At 44.0% G+C, this 21,172-nt stretch overlaps 1 protein-coding gene across 1 annotated transcript in view; it reads left to right on the forward strand.

Annotated features, from left to right (window-relative positions):
- angpt1 (angiopoietin 1) overlaps positions 1-21,172 on the forward strand; it is an 80,115-nt gene that overhangs the window by 32,133 nt on the left and 26,810 nt on the right. The window contains exons 2-5 of the mRNA XM_079522817.1: positions 4,330-4,485; positions 6,751-6,872; positions 9,362-9,594; positions 18,040-18,167. Coding sequence (XP_079378943.1) covers positions 4,330-4,485; positions 6,751-6,872; positions 9,362-9,594; positions 18,040-18,167 — 639 coding nt within the window. The remainder of the gene's footprint in view (positions 1-4,329; positions 4,486-6,750; positions 6,873-9,361; positions 9,595-18,039; positions 18,168-21,172) is intronic.

The raw sequence follows: 21,172 nt of genomic DNA on the forward strand, positions 1-21,172 counted from the left end.
GCTAAATTGCAAACGCTAATACATCCATGTTATGTACATGGACAGATATATTCCACTTGTATTCAGAATTACTTTTCATTCAGAATAAAAATGCTCATGTATGTAAACACCTCAATTGGACTAGAATATTCCATTCCAGTTTGACCCAAATACATTTTCATCGAGGTGTTATACCGTTTAAATCAGGATATAGTTACCATATAAACACTTGATTCTGAACGCTCCTAGTGTTTGTAATACATGCCTTATTTGACACATGTCTGCCCTCAGTAGTAGTAGCATTCTGAATGAATGCTTTGGTCATGTAAACGAATGAGGCACAAGGACTACTTTTATTCAGGTGTCATGTAAACAGCTGGGTATATGAATGTCTGTTTGGAATGATTTCATTCTGAATGAATACATATTGTCCATGTAAACACAACCATTAGGATTGGAACGATCCAGTAAAGAATTGCAGTTTTGAACCCAGGGCTGAAGCAAAGTGCTTTGACTCCTCATACCAGCCACTGGGCGCCACCAAGATCTTTTGTAAACACAGCTATATTCTATACGTCATTATAAGCGAGGGCAATCCATCAATGCTCCTGACCATAAGGATTCCAGACTTCACCATTTCTTTTCCAATTTGTTTGGCTAGATCTTTGGAGGTTTCATGGAGCGAGACACTTATATCAGCTTGATGTAGTTAATAGTTTGGGGAAGTTGTATTATATCTGAAATATGGCCTAAAAGAATGGCGCATTTCACTTTAATGTCAATGCCAAGGGAGGATATTACGGTGAAAAGCTTATTCCACTTGGCAAGACATGATGGCTGAGACATGGCTGTTACATCCCACTCTGTTTAATTCTCTCTCAATTGCTGGGATGATTTAAATGTTGAAATCCATCTATTCTTTACACGGGCAAGCAATACGCAATAATTCCTTCACTGTGCGAGTGACAATCTGTTAAACATGCACAAATATTATGGCCATTATCATACTTTCAGTCACTCATTGCTAATAATTTGATTAAAAGTTGTTATATATTTGCTTTGCCAAGCGATCATTTAATTTACTGTTGCGTTTCGCTCTCAGCTGTGTTGAGGAATGTTAAGTGCCTTCTCTGGACTTTTCTTTGGATAAAACGTGAATTGAAAGCCCTCCAATAAGCACGGAGAGCCATCAAACCGCTGGTGATGTACTGCTCCATTACTCTGCTGTGCAAATGTAGCTTCAGACTTGTCAGGGATATGGTAGCTAGTAAACCTTAGGGCCTGTGTGTGTGTGTGTGTGTGTGTGTGTGTGTGTGTGTGTGTGTGTGTGTGTGTGTGTGTGTGTGTGTGTGTGTGTGTGTGTGTGTGTGTGTGTGTGTGTGTGTGTGTGTGTGTGTGTGTGTGTGTGTGTGTGTGTGTGTGTGTGCGCACGTGCGCGCGTGTGCGTATTCCTCTCAGTTTTGCCCCTCGCTGAACAGACCAACCTGTTGGAGTCACTAGTGCAGCGACAGAGATTGCCCTCCCTGGCCGGCTTCCAACGGCCAATGGGCTCTATGCACACACGCCATTTTGGAAAGAACTTGGGCCCCTTCCCCCCATACTGCTGATACTAATGAAGGCTAGCTGTTCCATCCTGGTCAAACAGAGTCAGGGTGCTGCTGCTATCGTGGATGTTGGCTCACTGGAATTACTATATGCTACCCCAGTGGGTCTCAAAGTGTCCTTGAGTGGGTTCCATATGGCCCCGCACAGGCGCACAGGTGTGTCCATTTGGTTCCATTTGTACACTCTCAGAGTTATGGGGGTCCTTGAAATTAAAACGTTTGAGAACCACTGAAGTACGGAAGCGGCCTGGAAGTAGGAAGAGTTATTCTGTGTGCATAGCCCATTGTGCTTGTTGTAGTGTCCATGTGTGCATAGATAGAGCCCATTGTGCTTGTTGTAGTGTCCGTGTGTGCATAGAGCCCATTGTGCTTGTTGTAGTGTCCGGCCAAGCCAGCCGGATGCAACGCGGAGGGATCATTAATCCCACAGGGGGGGATTCTGTTTCAGCTTCACAGGGGTGATGGCTGCTCAGACGGTCATGATGAGTGCTTGCTTGTGGAGGAGCAGTTAGGGGTTAAGTGTAACGCTCAGGGACACTTTGACACGTATTACTTGGTGAACTTTCTGATTACCAGACAGCCTCTCTAGTCTACCCACTAAGCTACAGCCTCCCCCTCCCTACTAGTCTCCATGATGGTGGGCCAACATATTTCCCCTGCGCCACACCTCTCTCTTGTTATACATTTAACACCTCCCCACCCGACCCCAGGATATAAAACACTCTGATGTGTATCTTAGCCGGCAACAACACTTTTTTCTCTCACTCTCTGTATGGATAATCGAATTGAATGCTATGACAATTGTCTGTCGTCGGTATGCCTGTGTGTTATACTATATTCACTGGGGCCTCCGGTAATTCTGATTCAAACAGTCATGATGTAAAACAGAATTTATTTAATCAAAAATAATAATACAATTAAAAAACGCTACATGTTGGTTGGGCTTCAGTTCAGTCCCTCAGCACTACAAGTGCTAGGGTGTGTGTGTGTGTGTGCTGACTTTGACCGTGCTGTCAGGGGGCATCCCAGGACATCGAGCCCAATGTGATAATGAGAACAATCTGTACCTTCAGAGCAACAGAAAAACACAGCTGAAAGGGTTTGTGGTGTCATCAAACGCTGTCTCTCTAAGCATCTTTGACTTGGGGGGGCGGGAAATGTTTTCCTTCCCAGACCAGTGAGTGCAGCGTAGCTTGGTTAGTGACGTCTCTCTCCTGTGTGGGAGCAGCTCGATCACGTCCACGGCCAGGGAACGTACTGGGGAACATGCAAGAACGGCAGCTGAGTAGGGACATCAGACGTCACGTGACATTGTGATGCTTGGAACCTGACCGAGCCCCGATGACGCATTCCTCCAAATAAGCCGCTGTAGTGTCATCCTCAGCCAAGTCAAATAGAGTGAGCATTATAGAAGAGATAAAGTCCTCCTCTGTGACTTTGAAAGAGTAATGAAAAGTCCTGTGGTTTAAGTCTCTGTGGTATGATGAAGTGAATGCCTGCACATAACAGGCGGGCGCTCGACATGAACCGTAATCTATATGAAGAGCTCAATCCAGTCCTACTGTACCTTCTCCTCGGTCTTGTCATCGACTGGGGTCTAACGATAAAGATGAAAGACTTCTTTCAAGATATAAGCCTCGGTGAATATCTGTTCATCTCCGCAGTACCTCTTCCTTCCCTAGCTAACCGCCTACATCTGGTTCCACCTACATTCACTAAACTCACTCTTCACTTGGGGCAGAGCGCCTCTCAAACAATGGAAACAAATAGCTTTGTTTTGCATAAACCATTTTTTAAGGGGAACAAAGTTGGCGCCACTTGGATAATCCATGACACAGGGATGCTGCAGATAAGCTTTTGGAGATGTGTAACCGAAGGAGATGTGGAGATGTGTAACCGAAGGCATCTCTTGATGATAAAAGTGTGTCGGAATCCTTTTCAAAGTGTATGGTGCTCATTAAAACGGTGTCACCTAAAATAACCTGGAAGCCTAAACAACTTCGTTCCATTGGATGAATTCTCATTTCAGGATCGTTCTTCTTTGAATATATCAAATTAGTCTTTTCACTCAGAAGTGACTTAATACTGGGGGCACGGTGGCACAGTTGGTATAGTGCTGTCGCTTCCCAGCTAGAAGGTCCTGGGTTCAATTCCCGCTGGGGACGCTGTGGGCGCTGGGGGCGTGCTCTCTCCTCCGCATCATCACTGCACATACCCGAGGCGGGGTTGGCGAAAGGGCCTTTCTGTATGGAGCTCCCCGTGTGCCCTAGGGTAGGTACCCTCACAAAAACATGCAGTAATCCTGGTCTCTAAACTACCTCCCCCTGGCCAGCCGGGTCGCCCTCCACGCGCAACGCCCGGCCGGGGAAACTCTCCCCTGGCCCTGTCAGGTGAAAAGAAGCAGCTTGGACTCCTCATGCATAGAAGGAAGCATGAGGTTTGCTGCTTGACACTGGGTGAAAAAATGGGTTGCAAAATCGTGGGATTTTAATACTGCCTCTTGTGAAAAATATTATATTATATAAGTTTTCAGAAATATAGCTTCACTATTCACCATACAACAAAATGTATAGATGTATAGACTCAGCAGCGGTTTGAAGCACTCTTATTGCTTTTAATTTTTTCTCTTACTTCTTTACCTTTTTCTAATAAAGTTTTTCTAATAAAGTACCTTTTTCTAATAAAGTAAAAAAGTCTCTTTTATGGCGGTTTTGTAACTGTTGTTGTAACTGTTGTTTTTGGACAGATTGAGAACTACATCAAAGAGAGCATGAAGGCAGAGATGGCTCAGCTGCAGCAGAGTGCTGTCCACAACCACACGGCAGCCATGCTGGAGATGGGAACCAACCTGCTGTCCCAGACTGCCGAGCAGACGCGCAAGCTGACCGACGTCGAGACACAGGTAACGCGCATACGCGTGCATGTCCAGGTGTGTGCGCGCACGCACGCACGCACGCACGCACGCACGCACGCACGCACGCACGCACTCACTCACCCCCACACTCTCTCTTTATCTCTATCTATATCTCTCAAACAAACAAACAAACGCAAAACAAACAAGCACACAAAATCCTTTATGGGTACTCTTTCTCTCTCTGTCTCTCTTTCGCACGCACGCACGCACGCACGCACGCACGCACGCACGCATGCACGCAAACTAAGGAAATCCACCATGCACCATTTAGCCTGCTATTCCACTTTCAGCTGCCTCAAACATGTCACAGAGAGCTGGCCAAAGACAATATGGAAGCCATAGAAAAAATACATAACCTCGCTTCATGTCATGTGGCTGCGGTTTTCCTCTTTTATTTTCTGGACAACTGGGGGGACTTATAGGCGACAGGAGCAAAGCAAGCGGGGGGCCATTTTTGCTGATGCTCAATAAAGAGACATGTTTACCGAGCCTAAAATGATTCCTTTTCCAAACACAGCTGAATATCATCCTGAGTGTTACCATGTGTCGGGCAGACGCTCCATCTGAAATTAGCTCTTTATTTTCTGAGGACGAAGTTGATGATTTATATGCACGCCTGACCTGTGCAGAGTCTCGCTGTTGCACCTTGGTGCACACAGGAAGCCTGTGAGAAAACCCCTGTGGCTGTATTCCTGTCTGGGGACAGCTTTTGAATCAAATGTGTGAGAATTACCACAGCGTATAGAGGTACAGTATGTGATATACAGTAGAGGGAAGGCTCCCCCCCCCCTATGCTGTTAATATAACGTAATATATCAAAAGGTAATTATTATTATATTTATAATAGCTACAAATTCCTATCGAAAAAAGAAATCAACTCAGTGCTCAGTGGAGGTGCAAAAAGTTTAAAAAGTACGGATGGTGCTTCAAAGATCAAATGGACTATAATAATAACCCCCTTAGATAGCACTTTTTAGACTTAGATAGCATTTGGAACAGACTTATAGCATGTCATGTAGACAGCACAATAATTGCATTGTATGTAGTCATAGCACATCATAGTACATATGTATAGCATAGTATAGTATATATGTATAGGTTATATGTATAGTGTCATTATATAGATATGTTCTAGTTACGTTCTTAGCTTACGCATGTTTCATGATAAATGCATTTTATATATGTGATGTATTCCCATGCTTTTGTTCTTGCCTAATGTAAGTCGCTCTGGATTAAGAGCGTCTGCTAAATGCCTAAATTGTAAATTGTAATAATAAGCGGCGATTCAAGCACTCAAAAAAGTAAAAGAGAAAAAAAAAGGAGAGGGCGGATATAAAATGGAGGTACTTTAGTAAAGTTTAAAACGCCCGTTTTAAACTTTAACAAAGTACCTTGATTTTATATCCGCCCTCTCTCCTCTGTCTTCATATCAGCAACAAATTCATGTTGCGACATACATAGCATTAGCAACATCTAAAATGACACAGATGCTTTCCCGGATTGAAGGATATGAGAACGTATGGGCTTTCCAGGTCTAATTGGGTTAAAGGCAAATTCTGGACTAGCCGTGTTTTTTACCTTAAGATGATAACACTGTATCCATTGATCACTGGAAGAAGCAAAAAAAAATTCCCTATAGGTCGATAGGTAAAAGCTTTTTTAATCTGTTGTAGATGATGCGGAAAATAAGCCCATAGAGTGTTGTCGCTCTGTGGCTGTGGCTTCCCCCACAGCGTCCTATATCATATTATTTTTTCGACACTAGTAATTTTATTTATTTTTTCGACACTAACAGTGGTTCACATACACATTATCAACAGAATTCAGTAAAAAACGGCTACTGTGGAATTCTCCTTTAAAGACAATTTCTTGTTACTTCTATCAACCAAAAAAGGGAGCGGAGCGGATCACAATTTTTTCTTTTCTTTTTTAATGTTTTTTTGTGGCTTTCGCCTTTATTTTATATTTTTTATGGAGGGACAGACATTAGGCTGACAGGAAATGGGGAGAGAGATGGGGGGAAGACATGCAGTAAAGGCCGTTGGGATCGGGAGTCGAACCCGCGGCACACTGCCAGACTGGATTACCAGCCAAGGTGCCTGGCCCACTGAGCCATGGCCCAGGCCACAAATTTTTCTTTTTATATATTTCTTTCAACACCTTATCTCAGGGACAGAGCTGACTGCTGAAGAGCAGCAGTAACTCAGTAAACGTAATCGTAAAAGGTGCATGAACGTGTCTTCTCTGTTCCAGGTTCTAAACCAAACATCGAGGCTTGAGATCCAGCTGCTGGAGAACTCCCTGTCCACGAACAAGCTGGAGAAAGAGCTGATGGTCCAGACCAATGAGATCAGCAAGCTCCACGACAAGAACGGGTAAACCAACAAACACACCAAATATCAGGCTGCCTACAGCCTATACCACCATGCTGCAGGAAATATCAGTGAAATGGACAGGGGATTAATGCACTCCAGAACGAACGAACCCTAACCCCAGTTTTCAACCAGAGGTACGGGGACCACCAGTGGTACGGGGACACTCAAATGAAACCAGATGGACCCTTACAGGTCCATTTGGTTTCATTTTATGTGTTTAAATTATTGTTAAACATCTGGATTACTTAATTTACAAGAAGTCTACACAATTAGAGAATGTAGAAGAATTGGTATTTTGATCAATGTTTCCTATGGTACCAACATCAATACAGCATGCATCCAACGACAACAACATATTCTTAATTTCTTACGTTTTGGGTCCTTAGAGGCTAAATCTCATCAAATCAAATGGTGGTCCGTGGCTCAAATGCCGAATAAATAATGGACCATGGTATGAAAAGGGTTGAAAACCACTGATAGTCAGGTGGAATTTCAGAAACAAGGCCTTCTATAAGGAGGTTAGAGAGAATACAAATACATTGTGTATTTCATTAACAGTCATGAAACACTTGAAACACTGTTTTCGATGTTCGGTTGTTGCAAAACAGATGATTAGAATGTTGGTTTTGGATAGATTCTAATGTCTCCACCTAATGTTATGCTTTTAAAATGATTGGACCAAAGGGATGATGCCGTGTTTGAAAGAGAGCAGTCCGAATTGCCCTCTGCAGATCAACACTGCCGTATTTACAGATTCCTCACAATCACTGCTATTTGACACAGAAATCTCTAGTGATTCCAGTTGTTGAGTTAACTCCCCAGGCTTATGGAAACAGATTGCTAAAGGACATTTTCCTGTGCTTGAGCAATTACAAAGGAATTCATATTATGTACAACTCTATACTTGGTACACTTGTTTCACTCTAGTCAAAAATATCTGATCTACAAGCTCAAGAGTTTGTAGATCGGCTATTTTTGGCTAAGGCTCAAGTGGTTAAGGGTTAATTCTTCCTTTTCCAATCCAATGAAAGCAGAGATGATTTGGTGTCAGCCTGTACGGTCTATGCGTCGTTGGATCATTGGGCAATTGGCGAAGCATGGATTCTGTCAGGACTCAGTTCCTATCTCGTGCTAATCTGCAAAGTATAAGATAAAGTGTGTTTATTTTGGATGCGTTGCCCATGGCAACCAAGCTCGCTGACATAAACATTTGCATGTCTATGGTGTGCAGACTTTAGGTTCCCATGTTTTTGTTCCCATATCGTTTACTGGCAAAGAAACAATTTCTATATGTGAAGGAAGGGCATCACTACACTTTGAATCACTACAATAACCGTCACAGAGCTATAGTTGGAAAGTAAAAAGTAAAAGGTGATGGATTATATCCTTACAGGCAGCAGGGCAAAAAAAGTTAAAGGACCACTTCACCACTTTTCAACTCCTCTTCCTATAATTGGTCCTCACTAATGTTCATGATAAAATACCACCATTTTTTCCTATTCAGTCTGTGTCTCATAGGAAGGCTTTGGGCAGTTCAGAAACCCGTCCACCAGTGACATCATCGACGGTGAATCCAAGCTAATAGAAACGGCAGGCTTTCTTTTCCTGAAAAGTTGCAATGCCATCGTTCTCATGATAATAAAAAACGAAATATATTTTAAAACAAATCTTGTTTAAAAAAAAATCTGCCTAATGATGATGTCACTGGTGGACGGGTGTCCGAACTGCCCAAAGCCCTCCTATGAGACACAGACTGAGTAGGAAACAATTGTTTTTTGTTTTATCATGAACGTTAGTGAGGACCAATTATATGAAGAGATGTTGAAAAGTGGTGAAGTGGTCCTTTAAATAAAATCACATCTTCTTCACTAGTATCAGTCCTCCATGATTTCAAATTGAACGTCCAGTCTGCCAGTAAATTCCTCTGTGTTCATTTATCTATTTGAAGAACAAAATGTACTGTACAGTACATGCTCAGAGTCATATTAATTCGGAAATATTTTACTGTGTACTTATTTCTCAATCACAGTTTCACCATTTGTCCCCAACCAACATAGAATTGTTTTCTTGTGTTTGTCCTCTCTTTCCTCTCTCCAGTGGTGGAAAAAGTACTAACATATTTTACGTAAAAGTAAATACTGCAATGTCGAAATACTCTGTGTAATATTCTGTGTCTGGAATTCAAAAATGTCTTGGTATCAAATTGTACTCAAAGTAGCAATAGTAAATGTACTCATCATGCACAATGTCCTGTTTCACAAGTTTTCAAATGTATATAATGTATACAAATCTTTAGAAAATAGCAGATCTACAATGCGTCACATTGCGACACATTATGATCTGAGATGTAGTAGTAGTAAAAGTATTGGAAATTGGAAATACTCAAGTAAAGTACAAATACCAAGTATGGTACTTTCCACCACCGGAATTGTTTTATTTTGCTTCATTGTTTGTCCTCTCTCCCCTCTCCCCCGCCACCATGCATGCAGTCTTCTGGAGCAGAAGATGATGGAGATGGAGACGCGGCACCGCTCTGAGCTGGAGACCCTGCGCGAGGAGAAGGGCAGCCTGCAGACCCTGGTGGGCCGGCAGAGCGGCGTGATCCGCCAGCTGGAGACGCAGCTGAGCCGCGCCACGGGCAACAGCACGGCGCTGCAGCGGCAGCAGCAGGAGATGATGGACACGGTGCACAACCTGCTCAACCTCTGCTCCAAAGACGGAGGTCAGTTCACAACTAACCTGTCACCGGGTGGCTCAGTCGGTATAGGGCACTCGCCTTTCGACCGCAAGGTCACGGGTTCGATCCCGGGCACCGCCAACTCGGCGCATGAGGAGCACGGCTTGATGTTGTGCAGCGGTATATGTACTGGGAGCTGATGGTACAGTAAGTGTTGCACTCCGCCTCTGGCGCCTCAGCATTCCATCTCCCAGAGGTCTAAGGCCTCACTCAGACCTTTACTGCATTGCTGTATGCTTGTTGGATGAATGTTGTGTAGTGTCATGGCCGCCCCAATGCATTTCCAATGGAAGTCACATGGTTTGTAGTCCACATTTTGGACTACAAGCTGTTGTATGGCTTTCGGCTGTGTTTCGACTGCGCCCCTCCCCCTCATACAACACAAATGTTGTGTCAAACCATGTGACTCCCATTGGAAATGCATTGGGGCGGCCATGACACTACACAACATTCATCCAACAAGCATACAACAATGCAGTAAAGGTCTGAGTGAGGCCTAACACATTGAAACGGGCATAGACTCCCGCACCTTGGCTGACAATAAGCCTCTCTGACTTATTTACGTTACTTACTTAGTTCACAACCTGCTCAACCTCTGCTCCAAACACAGAGGTTAGTTCAAGTTATAGGTGTGCCAGCGAATATGATATAGTGGTTCTCAACCAGTGGTCCCAGGGTGAGGGACCACCAGTGGTCCTTGAAGGGATTCCATGTGGTCCCTAGCTCTGGTCCATTTTATTTATTTGTTTCACATTGAGTTGAGGTTTAATGAAGTGCAGTAGTGCAGGACTTTGAAAAGCGATACTGCAGGTTGTCCAGAACACTGTGTTCTAGTAGACAGACTAAAATCAAGGCGTTGCAATTCCCCATTGTTTACCAGAGCGAAATTTGAATGTGCTTATTTCAATATTATTGTTTTTTAAATTTATTTTAACAAAGGCCAGAACTAGAATGTACAAATGAAGAATTATTACTTCCAAGATTCAGCGAATTTGATACATATTATTGTCACAGCCTTGATGTCCATGAGCCCCTACTAAGAGACCTGGGACACATCTGGGTCGCCTTAGCTTTTAACCACTTTAACCTTAAGCTTTTAAACTTTAGCTATTGACAAATAGCAGATCTACAAGCTCATGCCGCACTACGTGCTTGTAGATCTGCCATTTTTGGACAAATCGTGAAAATGTGTGCAAATCTTTGAATATATTCTTTCACAGTGAACATTTTAACTCATCTTTGCTTCTGGGGGGTCCCTGAAACAACATATTTTCCGATGGGGGTGGACGGCCAATTACTAGGGCTGGGACTCGATTAAAATCTTTAATCTAATTAATTAGAAGCTTTGTAATTAATTAATCTTGATTAATTGTATTTTAATCGCATATCAATATTCAACCCGAGAAGAGTGAGAAACCTTTTTTTCAAATGTTTTTTGGTATCCCAGTGAATCACTGAATAGTGACTACAGGATACCACACGTTTTCAACATTTTACTATGTCATTAATATACCTTAGAGCTGTTGTGTGGAAATAATAAAAAGGTCCCCCCATTCTGTGTTGCCTAGAACTTGAGGTCATCTCAGTGACATCACAAAGCTGTACTTCATAATGTTAGTTTTTAGTCAGACCTCCAGTTCTAGGCAACACAAAATGGGGTGACTTTTTATTATTTCCAGTGCACACAACTCCATAGAAAAATTTTGAAATTGAGTGGTATTCCCCTTTAAGCAATAAAACTTTTTTCCAACAGATAAAGAAGTGGCGCAAGTGCCTATATAAAGTGATATACCACATCTATGAATACTCAAATGTGCTTTACATGGCGGGGCATGAGAAAACAAATAAAAACAACTTTATTAGGGGGGAAACACTTAGACAAAGGAATAAAATCAAAAACTGTGGAATGAACTAGCTGGGGAGTGCATTTCACATGGGGTTGGGGTCTGCAGCTTTTTTGAGAAAAATCGGTTTGAGGGAAAAGGAAGTTCGGGTTTGTTGTTCTTGCCTGTCGACTACAAAACAATACTACAACATGACGTAACGATATCATCCGCTCCCGCCCGGATCATATACCGAAATTAAATGGTGCCTATGTAGGCTACATTGGGGATCCTTTCCCTCTGACATTGCACACAACCATGCTGCTATCCACGCGTCCATCCGATAGCTTTTAAATCTAAATGTCCCATCCACGGAGCAAAAGCGATATAAGCAGCTTCTTCATTCGATTCGTTTGGGTTTGGGCTTTGTTGTTGTCTGACGGAGCTGTACTAGTGTACAGTGGACTGCTGCTGCTGCGAGGGGGCTGCTCAGTGCTCCCCCTCAAAGGCGTGCCGCAGCCTATTCAGTACTTGAAACGCACCCAGTGAGAAACGTTCTGCGGTGAAAAAAAAGGTGTGATTAAATGCGTTAATTTAAAGTCCCGGCCCTACCAATTACATGTAATTTTTGGGGTCCTTGACCTTGACATGAAATAGTTTATATCTGATTTATAGAAACATAGGTTCAAAAAACTATTATTAGAAGACATTTTGTAGAATCTGGTCTCAGGTCTCAATGGGTTAACAAAGGCCAGAACTATAATGTGAAGAATTATTACTTCCAAGATTCAGCAAACATATTATTGGCACAGTCAGCCTTGATGTCCATGAGCCCCGCCCCCTACTAAGAAGAGACATATAGAGATGCAGCTCTCTGGCTCTTAAACAACGTAACCCAGTGTGTGCTGCTCTCCTCTGAGGAGCACTGTTCCTCTCATAACACAGCGGGCATGCTCTTTTCACAATAACGGCTTATCAAAAAGTCCATAAAGTCTGGACAAGTACTGCGTGTTGCCTCACTGAACTGTCAAACAGGCAGCCACCGTTGCTCCTGCGTAACATCGTGCTTTTCTTTCCTATTGGTCTGCTCTCTACCCCATTATGATCATTTTGGAGGCCTGGGATTTACCTTTTGGCCTCAAGTTTAACCCCTCTGGTTGAGGTAGCCCCTCTGAACTCATTACCCCCGTCTTGGCAGTTTAACCACTTAAACACTATACTCCGTTGACCAGGGGGGGGGGGGGGTCCCCCAGGGGCCTATACTTGCCCCCCCCCCCTGCTTATTCCCCTCTGTGTCAAATCTCTTAGCCAATATACAAGCTCTTTGTGAGCTTGAAGAGCTTCTATTTTCGCCCAATGTTTGCCTATAGTTTTGACAAACGTATTATGACATGCCGAAAACCGGAATGCTCCCAAAGCCCCCGAACACCCCGAACTCACTTGATCACGACATTGCCCTTGAATCCCATTGGTCACAGGAGATTTCACGTGAATGTCTGTGCTGGGAATCGGTTACATGAAGAGCATTGGAGGAATCGTAATGCTTAACTGTATGTGCACAGAACAAACAATAATACATGAAGAGCATTGGAGGAATCGTTATGCTTAACTGTATGTGCACAGAACAAACAACAATACAAACCGGCCAACCTGAAACGAAAGAAATCTCGGTGTATACGTCTCATCTGTGTAATAGGCCCATCAGATGCGTGGGTTTGGTGGGCCTGTCTCTGGATTCCTTTGTTCATTACGACACAAACTTCAAACTTTTGTCAGAACGTGTGTTTTTGATTTGTTTTGGCGTTCCGTTAGTATTTTTTTCGATTTCCCGTTGTTTTTTTGTTTTTGTTTGAGCATTAGTTTGAGCGTTTTCAGACGGGACACGAGGGCATGTACGGATACGCAAGGAATGAGTGAGACACCACCGCTGGACACAATTACCACATGCTTTGTATTAATCTCGCTGTGCTTTTCCTCTGCTTTAATGCTGCGTGCCATAAACATCACAGGCGGCCTCTTTTAAGCGTAACAGACTACTTTTCAAATGGTATTTGTGTATGCATTTTATTGCCAGACGACTTTGGGGTGCTATTAAGTGTGTCGGGCCCAGATCCATTATTTCCATATTATCTCACGTGGCAAGATCCAAGTAAACGCTGTCAGAAGACCACTTGGCACGTCGCATGATCAGATTTGTAGTCTGTCGTGTTTAATTTGTTGCGCCGCAAACACAGCTTTTAGGGCCATAGCCTACTTTTCATTTTGTCACCTTAGTCAGCCATGTTGCCTCCCTGTCGTCTCAAGTGTTGCCAGGGTCAACAGGGTAGATCGCCCACCGTGAATTGGCCCCCACACACCCAACCTCTCCCGATGTTGATTGGTGGCTGCCCTAACGAGAGGCGAATGAAATTGGAACATGGCTGCCACCCGGTCTGTGGTTGGTGGTCCGGTCCCCTCCCTCCCTCTCCTCGGTGGCACAGTGCTGAAGGCTGAGCCAGGCGTAGGGGTCGGAGGTGACACCTCTCCTCAACCCGGGCTGAATAAGTCAAACTGTAATAGGTCCTGGGGGACAGTGTGTCCAGAGGTGGTGAGGGGGGGTAGAGGAGTCTGACTGATCATCTGATGCACATCCATCCCCCCCCCCCCCCCCCCCCCCCCCCCACACACACACACACTACACAGACAAGCGTTTCCCAGAAGCATTTTGAAATGGAGAGGCACAGGAGCTCAGTTAGTTTGTTTACTGGGGGGGGATGGATTATTGTTTTCATTAGAGGAATTAGAGGTTAGCATGGCGTCTGCTAGTGTTCGGCGCTGTTTGGAGAACTGAGCCCCGGAAGGTCCCTTCAAAAGCATGGAGACTCAACTCACTGCTGACAGTTGCTTCAGGGATGGAGATAATACTCTGAGAGAGAGGAGGTTAAATGCTACATCTCTATACAAGCCTTTTGGTTTAGGGATTGTCTTTTCTTCTCGTCAGGGTTTGCTGTGACTTTGCCATGCACACACTCGCAGTGAGTCATCTTTGATGTGGCCCGGTGCCGCCATGGGGCACATGTTTGGGTTGTAATCATTAGCGTGCAATGAGCCACACACTCACTTATTAAGGGTGATTGACCTCAGCTTTGGAACACGTCTCAAAAATGTCTGGCTTCCAAATATGATTTTCTTTTTTTACAGTGTTGTATTATCCCTCTTAATGAACAGCATCAATCATTTTTACAGCCGGGATATCCCAGAGTGGGAAGGTGGCGCGATTTTAATTCCCCGCTATTTAGCTCAGAGCTCTGCTCATGCAGTTCGTGACTGAGAATGGCAGAGCATGGCATGTAGGGTTTGTGCTTTACGTATTGTGTACAGTAATGTGTGGAAAGTCATCACTGCCCCTATTAAAAAGCACTTTATGATCCACAGTCGTTACTTTTTTGTAGACACGCATGCAGTATTTTTAATGCTTCGGTGCCTGGCAGAATGGCTTCACAGTCACACCCGACGGTAACTTACAGCATGTTTCTGCATTCTGGTCATAATAGCCATAGCCAACTCAATGAACTTTAGTCATGTGCATCTCACCTCCCTTTTCACCCAGGGAACTTGACTTCTTCGAGCACTGCTCAGCATCATACAGTAAATAAACATGCCGAATCGAAATGGTGCAATACTGGCTACAGCTGGCTAAAGTATTTAATAGTGAAAGTTAAAATCCACACCATTTATTGCCCTCTGTTTCACTGTTGTGAAACAGAGGGCAGTGAAAAAAAGCAGTGAAAGTTTTGATTTCGATGCACGATATAATTTACCGTATTCCGAAATTCCGAATACCGAAAATAGACGATCTGGTAGATTTCTTTTGCCGTTTGATTTTGAATTTATTTGAAAATGTATGTTTTTTTGGGGGAACATAAATTGCCTATAATAATGACATGCCCTAAATAGGAAGCCAGGGTTAATGTGGTTAACTGAAATACCACAGTGATCCATCGGCCTCTGTGGGGAACCAACACAATCCTCCATGGTATTTGTTCAGTTCACATGGGAGCAGTGAGGGCCCTGACAGTCTGTTTAGCTCCATATCTCAGCTGACTTGGGTCCAGTGCTTGGCTCATTTGGCAAGGGTACTGATTTATGCAAACACCCCCAGCCCTGCTGGTCTTTTCACATGAACCCCCTACTGAATACGAGTCCCCGCTGAACCACAAAATATTTGTCTGTAAATAAATATTGGGACATAAATAATATTTGCAGAGCCGGAGCGGCAGGCCGTTCCGAGTTACGGCCAATCCTATAGCAGCGCGTTCTTCCTCCCGAGTGAGATCTGAGTGAGATCTGAGTGACGATTGTGAAATAATTGTCCATGCTGTTAAGAGATCAAGTGCCAGAACGTTTGCCTTTGACACCGACCTCTTTGGCTACCCTAATGTGCCCTGCCGTCTCTCCCAGCTTGAGGTAAATTGCCGCCTGACAGCGCTGTCCTTTGTTGGGTTAAAGTCTGTGGCGTGAGGGCTGCTCTCTCAACCTGTCACAGCATGAGATTCTTGTCGCTGACACTCAATACTCTGTCAAAATGGCGGATGGTAATACACCCAATTGGGCGGCCCACTTCTGCCACAAGGTGGGGGGGTGGGGGATCAAAGCGGGGTCTAAGGATCGCTGACACATTTCACTTTTCACTGACATCTTCCTTGAGTCAACATTCCCAACAGTAAAAACAATTGTGTGGAAACTGAGATGAGCCCCTCGTTTGAGAGGCGCGAGAGAGAGAGAGAGAGAGAGAGAGAGAGAGAGAGAGAGAGAGAGAGAGAGAGAGAGAGAGAGAGAGAGAGAGAGAGAGAGAGAGAGAGAGAGAGAGAGAGAGAAATCGGAAGGAATTTCCATCGATATAACAAGGGCTTGGGTAGGTAAATATAAACCACTTGTTATAACAGGAACTTGAAATTTAGAGCTTGTAGTATTTTGTCCTCAGCCCCCTTGCTTGGTTTCATAATATTGCCGCCATAATTATCTACAGATGGAAATGGACACAGCTGCCTCTTTGAAAAGGCCTGTCAAAGGCCGGGGCCTTCTCTCTCTCTTGGAGAGCGAGAGATCATCCAGTTGATGAACAGCTTTGCTCCTACTAATAAGTCAGTCACCCTCAGATTTTATCAGGGGGTTATGGGATATCCACAGCGAGGCCTCTCCCTTCAGCTTCTGCCTCAGCTTTCCTATATATTCTCCCCTCGGAGACATCGTGGAGATCTGAATTATGATCTAAGCGTTTTAGCAGGGGGCGACAGCCAGATTAATTTTCCGGAAGTGCATTATTTGTCTATGGTGCAACCGCCGCGACTACCGCCGATAGTACTTAGGCCATAGTCGAAATGTGGGCGGAAGAACTTCGACAGAAAAGATAAAAACAATTCATCTTTTCTCCCGGTACCGGGCGATTAGGCGATGTGTCGGACGATGCTCGCCCGCTGTTAAAACGCACTGTTAGGGTCTTTGATGCTATAGGAAAAGAAATCTATTATTTTGTTAGACGTTATGTGATCATATATTAGAAAGGCATATATAAACATAGCATAGACAATGCTTTCCATGAATCCAACAGAGAACAACTGAAGCTGAAGAAGGAAGGAAGAAAGAAGGCTATCACATTTTATTCAATTTCTATGCTTGTAATTGCATACCCAACAACTTGATTATCTCGTGCACATCTGGTTGAGATGGAACACTGGAGAATGATAGTGCCATCTAATCTATTCTATCACTAACATGTGTACACCATTCATTTGATCCTCTCTATAACACTTTATACTGTGGAATTCATGCCTATATTCGGACAGTCTCTCACCAAGTGTACTAAATATACCCACAAAAACAATGAATGTGACAGCAATTGTATACTGTATGGAAAAAAAGGAAAGGTTGTCGATACTGTCATCGATAATGTTTTTGTTACTGATTAGCGGAAAAGAGATTAAAACATAATTCAATGAGCCTCATCGTTGCCATTATACCTTAGTTCTGGTGACAATACTTGAGACAGCAGATTTAGTGCTGACCTTTACAGTCCCACCTACGGTATCTGTATTGCATTACAACTATATTCATAGCACAGTTGGTCCTGCTCCAGATTTATTATGAGATTGACCGAGAGATGAGAGGCATGCGTTATTTAATTGCTATAACAACATGGCTAGGAAAACCTGATACCTCAGGTTTTTCCACAAGGTGATTCAGATAATGTATGAAAATGAAAAGTAATAAAAGCCTCAAATATATGTATAATATATATTTTATAATAAATAACATCACAGCTTTGATGTTGTTCCCTATAACCTACTCCCTGTTCTATTGATTAAATATTAAATGACGGGTGGAAACCTTGTTTTTCCAAGAATTAACCACTTTCAACCTCGCTACAGGTAAAGGTTTTCCAAAGAAATGTTCAGGAACAGCAGATCTGCATGCTCACATGCATTGCGACCTTGTGTTGTGTTGTGACCTTGTGGATCGGCTATTTGTGCTACTTGTGTGCGACTCTATCATACGATTTAAGTACTTAGTGCAAGTACTACAGTACTCATTGGTGAAGAATAAAAGGTCACCCTGCGTGTTTCCACAGCGGTGCCCAACAGCACCAAGAGGGTGGACGAGGAGAAGAAGTTCCGAGACTGCGCTGACCTCTACCAAGCTGGCTTCCACAAAAACGGTGTCTACACGATACACATCAACCCGCAGGAGACCAAAAAGGTGGGCAGCCACTTCTTTTATTTAACTTTACAGCCAAGAGCTCCACCGCAATGTTCAAAATAGCTCTCTTTCATCACTTCTAAGGCAGCTCTTTGAAGGGAGTTTTACACAGGGTCGAGCTTGTTTTCTTTGAATCAGAGTGAGGCTCAATCTATCGGCCAGCGAATTATAAGCCAGAGGTATACCGAACTGCTGCTGGACACTGGCCAGTGGCCAGTGTGGATGCAGGGATCGATGGGTACAAGGTGAATACCTTGGAGCTGAAAATACACTTGGCAACCTGGCTGGGGCAAGAGTTTAGGAGGAGGGGAGGGAGGGTGAAACAGGTGTTCAGTACTTCAACAGTATGTGTGGTGTGGTGTGTGTGTGTGTGTGTGTGTGTGTGCGTCCGTGCATGTGTTCATAACCTCGATAGAATAAAAAACAATCGTCATGGTTGAGGGTGTAATACATCTGTTTGCATAAAAGTGTGTGCATCATCCCAGTGCTTTGCTGCAAGATTAATGGCAGAGGATGGTGTGTGTGTGTGTGTGTGTGTGTGTGTGTGTGTGTGTGTGTGTGTGTGTGTGTGTGTGTGTGTGTGTGTGTGTGTGTGCGTGTGCGTGTGCGTGTGCGTGTGCGTGTGCGCGTGCGCGTGTGTGCACTCGCGTATATGTGCGCGCATGTGGGTTAATGTGTGTGTGTGCCTCGTGTCTGGTTTCGTGGATCATGTGAGAGTGATTGTGTCAGCCAGGGTACTTCCTTAATTGTACCCAGGCTGTATTCCTGTGTGTTCAGCTGCATGAGATGGCTCTGAGGTGAGAGACCTCCTCCACTCCACCCGCGGGGTCCCGTCGCCCTAAAAACAAAAGGCCACCACGCGGGCAGTTATCACCGTGGTCCTCCATTATCGGCTTACACACACACACACACACACACACACACACGCACACACACACACACACACACACACACACACACACCCTGAGGTCCGGGGGGTTAAGGGCCACGGCGCCCAGGCGAGGTGGGGACCTCCTCTTTCATGTGCCGAAACGAGACCCTCTTCTCCCCTCTGATGGGGACCATCTCCAGAGAGCCGCTGAGGGATAAGGAGACGTTGATTAACCACTACTTTCAACCTGGGGTCCCAATTTTAGGCATGTCAATTTACATGAAAAGTGTCCACGACGTTCTACGGGCGCACAGGCTTGGTTGTTTTCGCTGCACGACAACATCGTACCACTAAGTAAAATATAAGGCTTGTGTTTCAATCATAATTACACATAAAAGGATAAAAAAAGAGTTTGAGAATCAATAGAATATTAAGATAAGAACATACAAATTGGCAAAGCAAGTTTTAAGAAGACATTTAAAAGAGCTTAATATCTCATCAGGCAAGTCATTACAATGTGGCAAAGGCCCGATCGCCTTTTGTATTCGGTCTACTCTAGACTGAGGATCTCAGGCTGCGCTCCTGCTCATATGGCGTTAAACTACTGTACAGTAGGAAGGGGCTAGACCACATAACACAGCCTTGGACCATCTCAATCCACCCCGCAACGTCCTCAAAGGAGAACACAACCACCCCCCACAAAATCTAAATGTTAAAAGGCATCAATATAGATTTTGAGGCTACATTTTATAACAAATGAATTAATATGTACCATTTGAGTACATAATATGCATCAATGTGCTGTATGTACTCAAATATGAAAGGTTTAAAATAGTGAAACAGTCCATGCATTGAGTCCATATATCTGTCATGAAATACTTAATCTGGCTGTGAAAATCATTCCAGAACATAACCTCATATGGTCTCTCCTACCATGTTTCAATCCCACAATATGCTTCATAAATCATGTTCAACATCTTTTCTTAAGAGCTTTTGGTATGACTTTTCTTTTGATTCCTTTCTAAATTATGTCATCAACCACTGTCACTTGTCATGCTCGTTCCAGTATTCTGTTATGTTTGGTAATTGCGGAATATGACATGTCAATAAATAACTTTCCAGATTGAAAACGTTCTTCTGGTGAGACTCCATATGTCTTCATTCTTCATGAGGACACATACTTGCATGGCATTCAACAGGCTCTAAAATATATGAAGTTCTTAAGTGTGCTTTTACCCACTTTGAACCTAACATCCCTATTTTAGGCATGTCGTTATCGGCAAAAAGTTTTAAGTCTTAAAAATTTAGATATAGCGGATATAGTCATACAAGAAGGCACAGTGAATGGCTTGTTGTAAGCAATGTCACTCACGGGGGTCACGGTGGCACAGTCGGTAGTGCTATCGCCTCACAGCTAGAAGGTCCGGGGTTCGATTCCCGCTGGGGAGACTGTGGGCACTGGGGGCGTGTTCCCTCCTCCGCGTCATCAGTGCCCATACCCGAGGCGGGGTTGGCAAAAGGGCCTTTCTGTGTGGAGTTTGCATGTTCTCCCTGTGTCCCCTAGGGTAGGTACCCTCACAAAAACATGCCGTAATCCTGGTCTCTAAACTACCTCCCCCTGGCCAGCCGGGGCGCCTGATGGAGGGGAAAGGAACTGGTCGGAATAACGTGGTCCTTCCACGCGCTACGTCCGACCGGGGAAACTCTCTCCTGTCAGGTGAAAAGAAGCAGCTTGGACTCCTCATGCATAGAAGGAAGCATGAGGTCAGTCCGCTGCCCCCCCAGGTTGGCAGAGGAAGTGTAGCGCCCAGGATTACATTAGATAATTGACACTGGGTTACAAAATTGTGGGATAAAACATTTTAAAAAGAAAAAAAAGCAATGTCACTCACAACTACCAAATTCATGCATGTTTTAACATTTCTCGGCACCGCAATGTTTTTCAAGTTTCAGTTCATTTGTCTAATGAGTGGCGCTTCGCTCACTTTATCAAAGTCGGTATATGGCCCTCTGGAAATTAATGGCAGGTATTTGGCTTTACACGGAGATGAGTCACGTTGGGAGAGGCTGGGAACAGGGAGCGTTCTGGAGCCAGGCCATCCTAGAATTGCTCATTCATTGTTGTTTGATTGAG

This window comes from Electrona antarctica, assembly GCF_951216825.1.
Source record: "Electrona antarctica genome assembly, chromosome: 15".
NCBI classification, from domain to species: domain Eukaryota; kingdom Metazoa; phylum Chordata; class Actinopteri; order Myctophiformes; family Myctophidae; genus Electrona; species Electrona antarctica.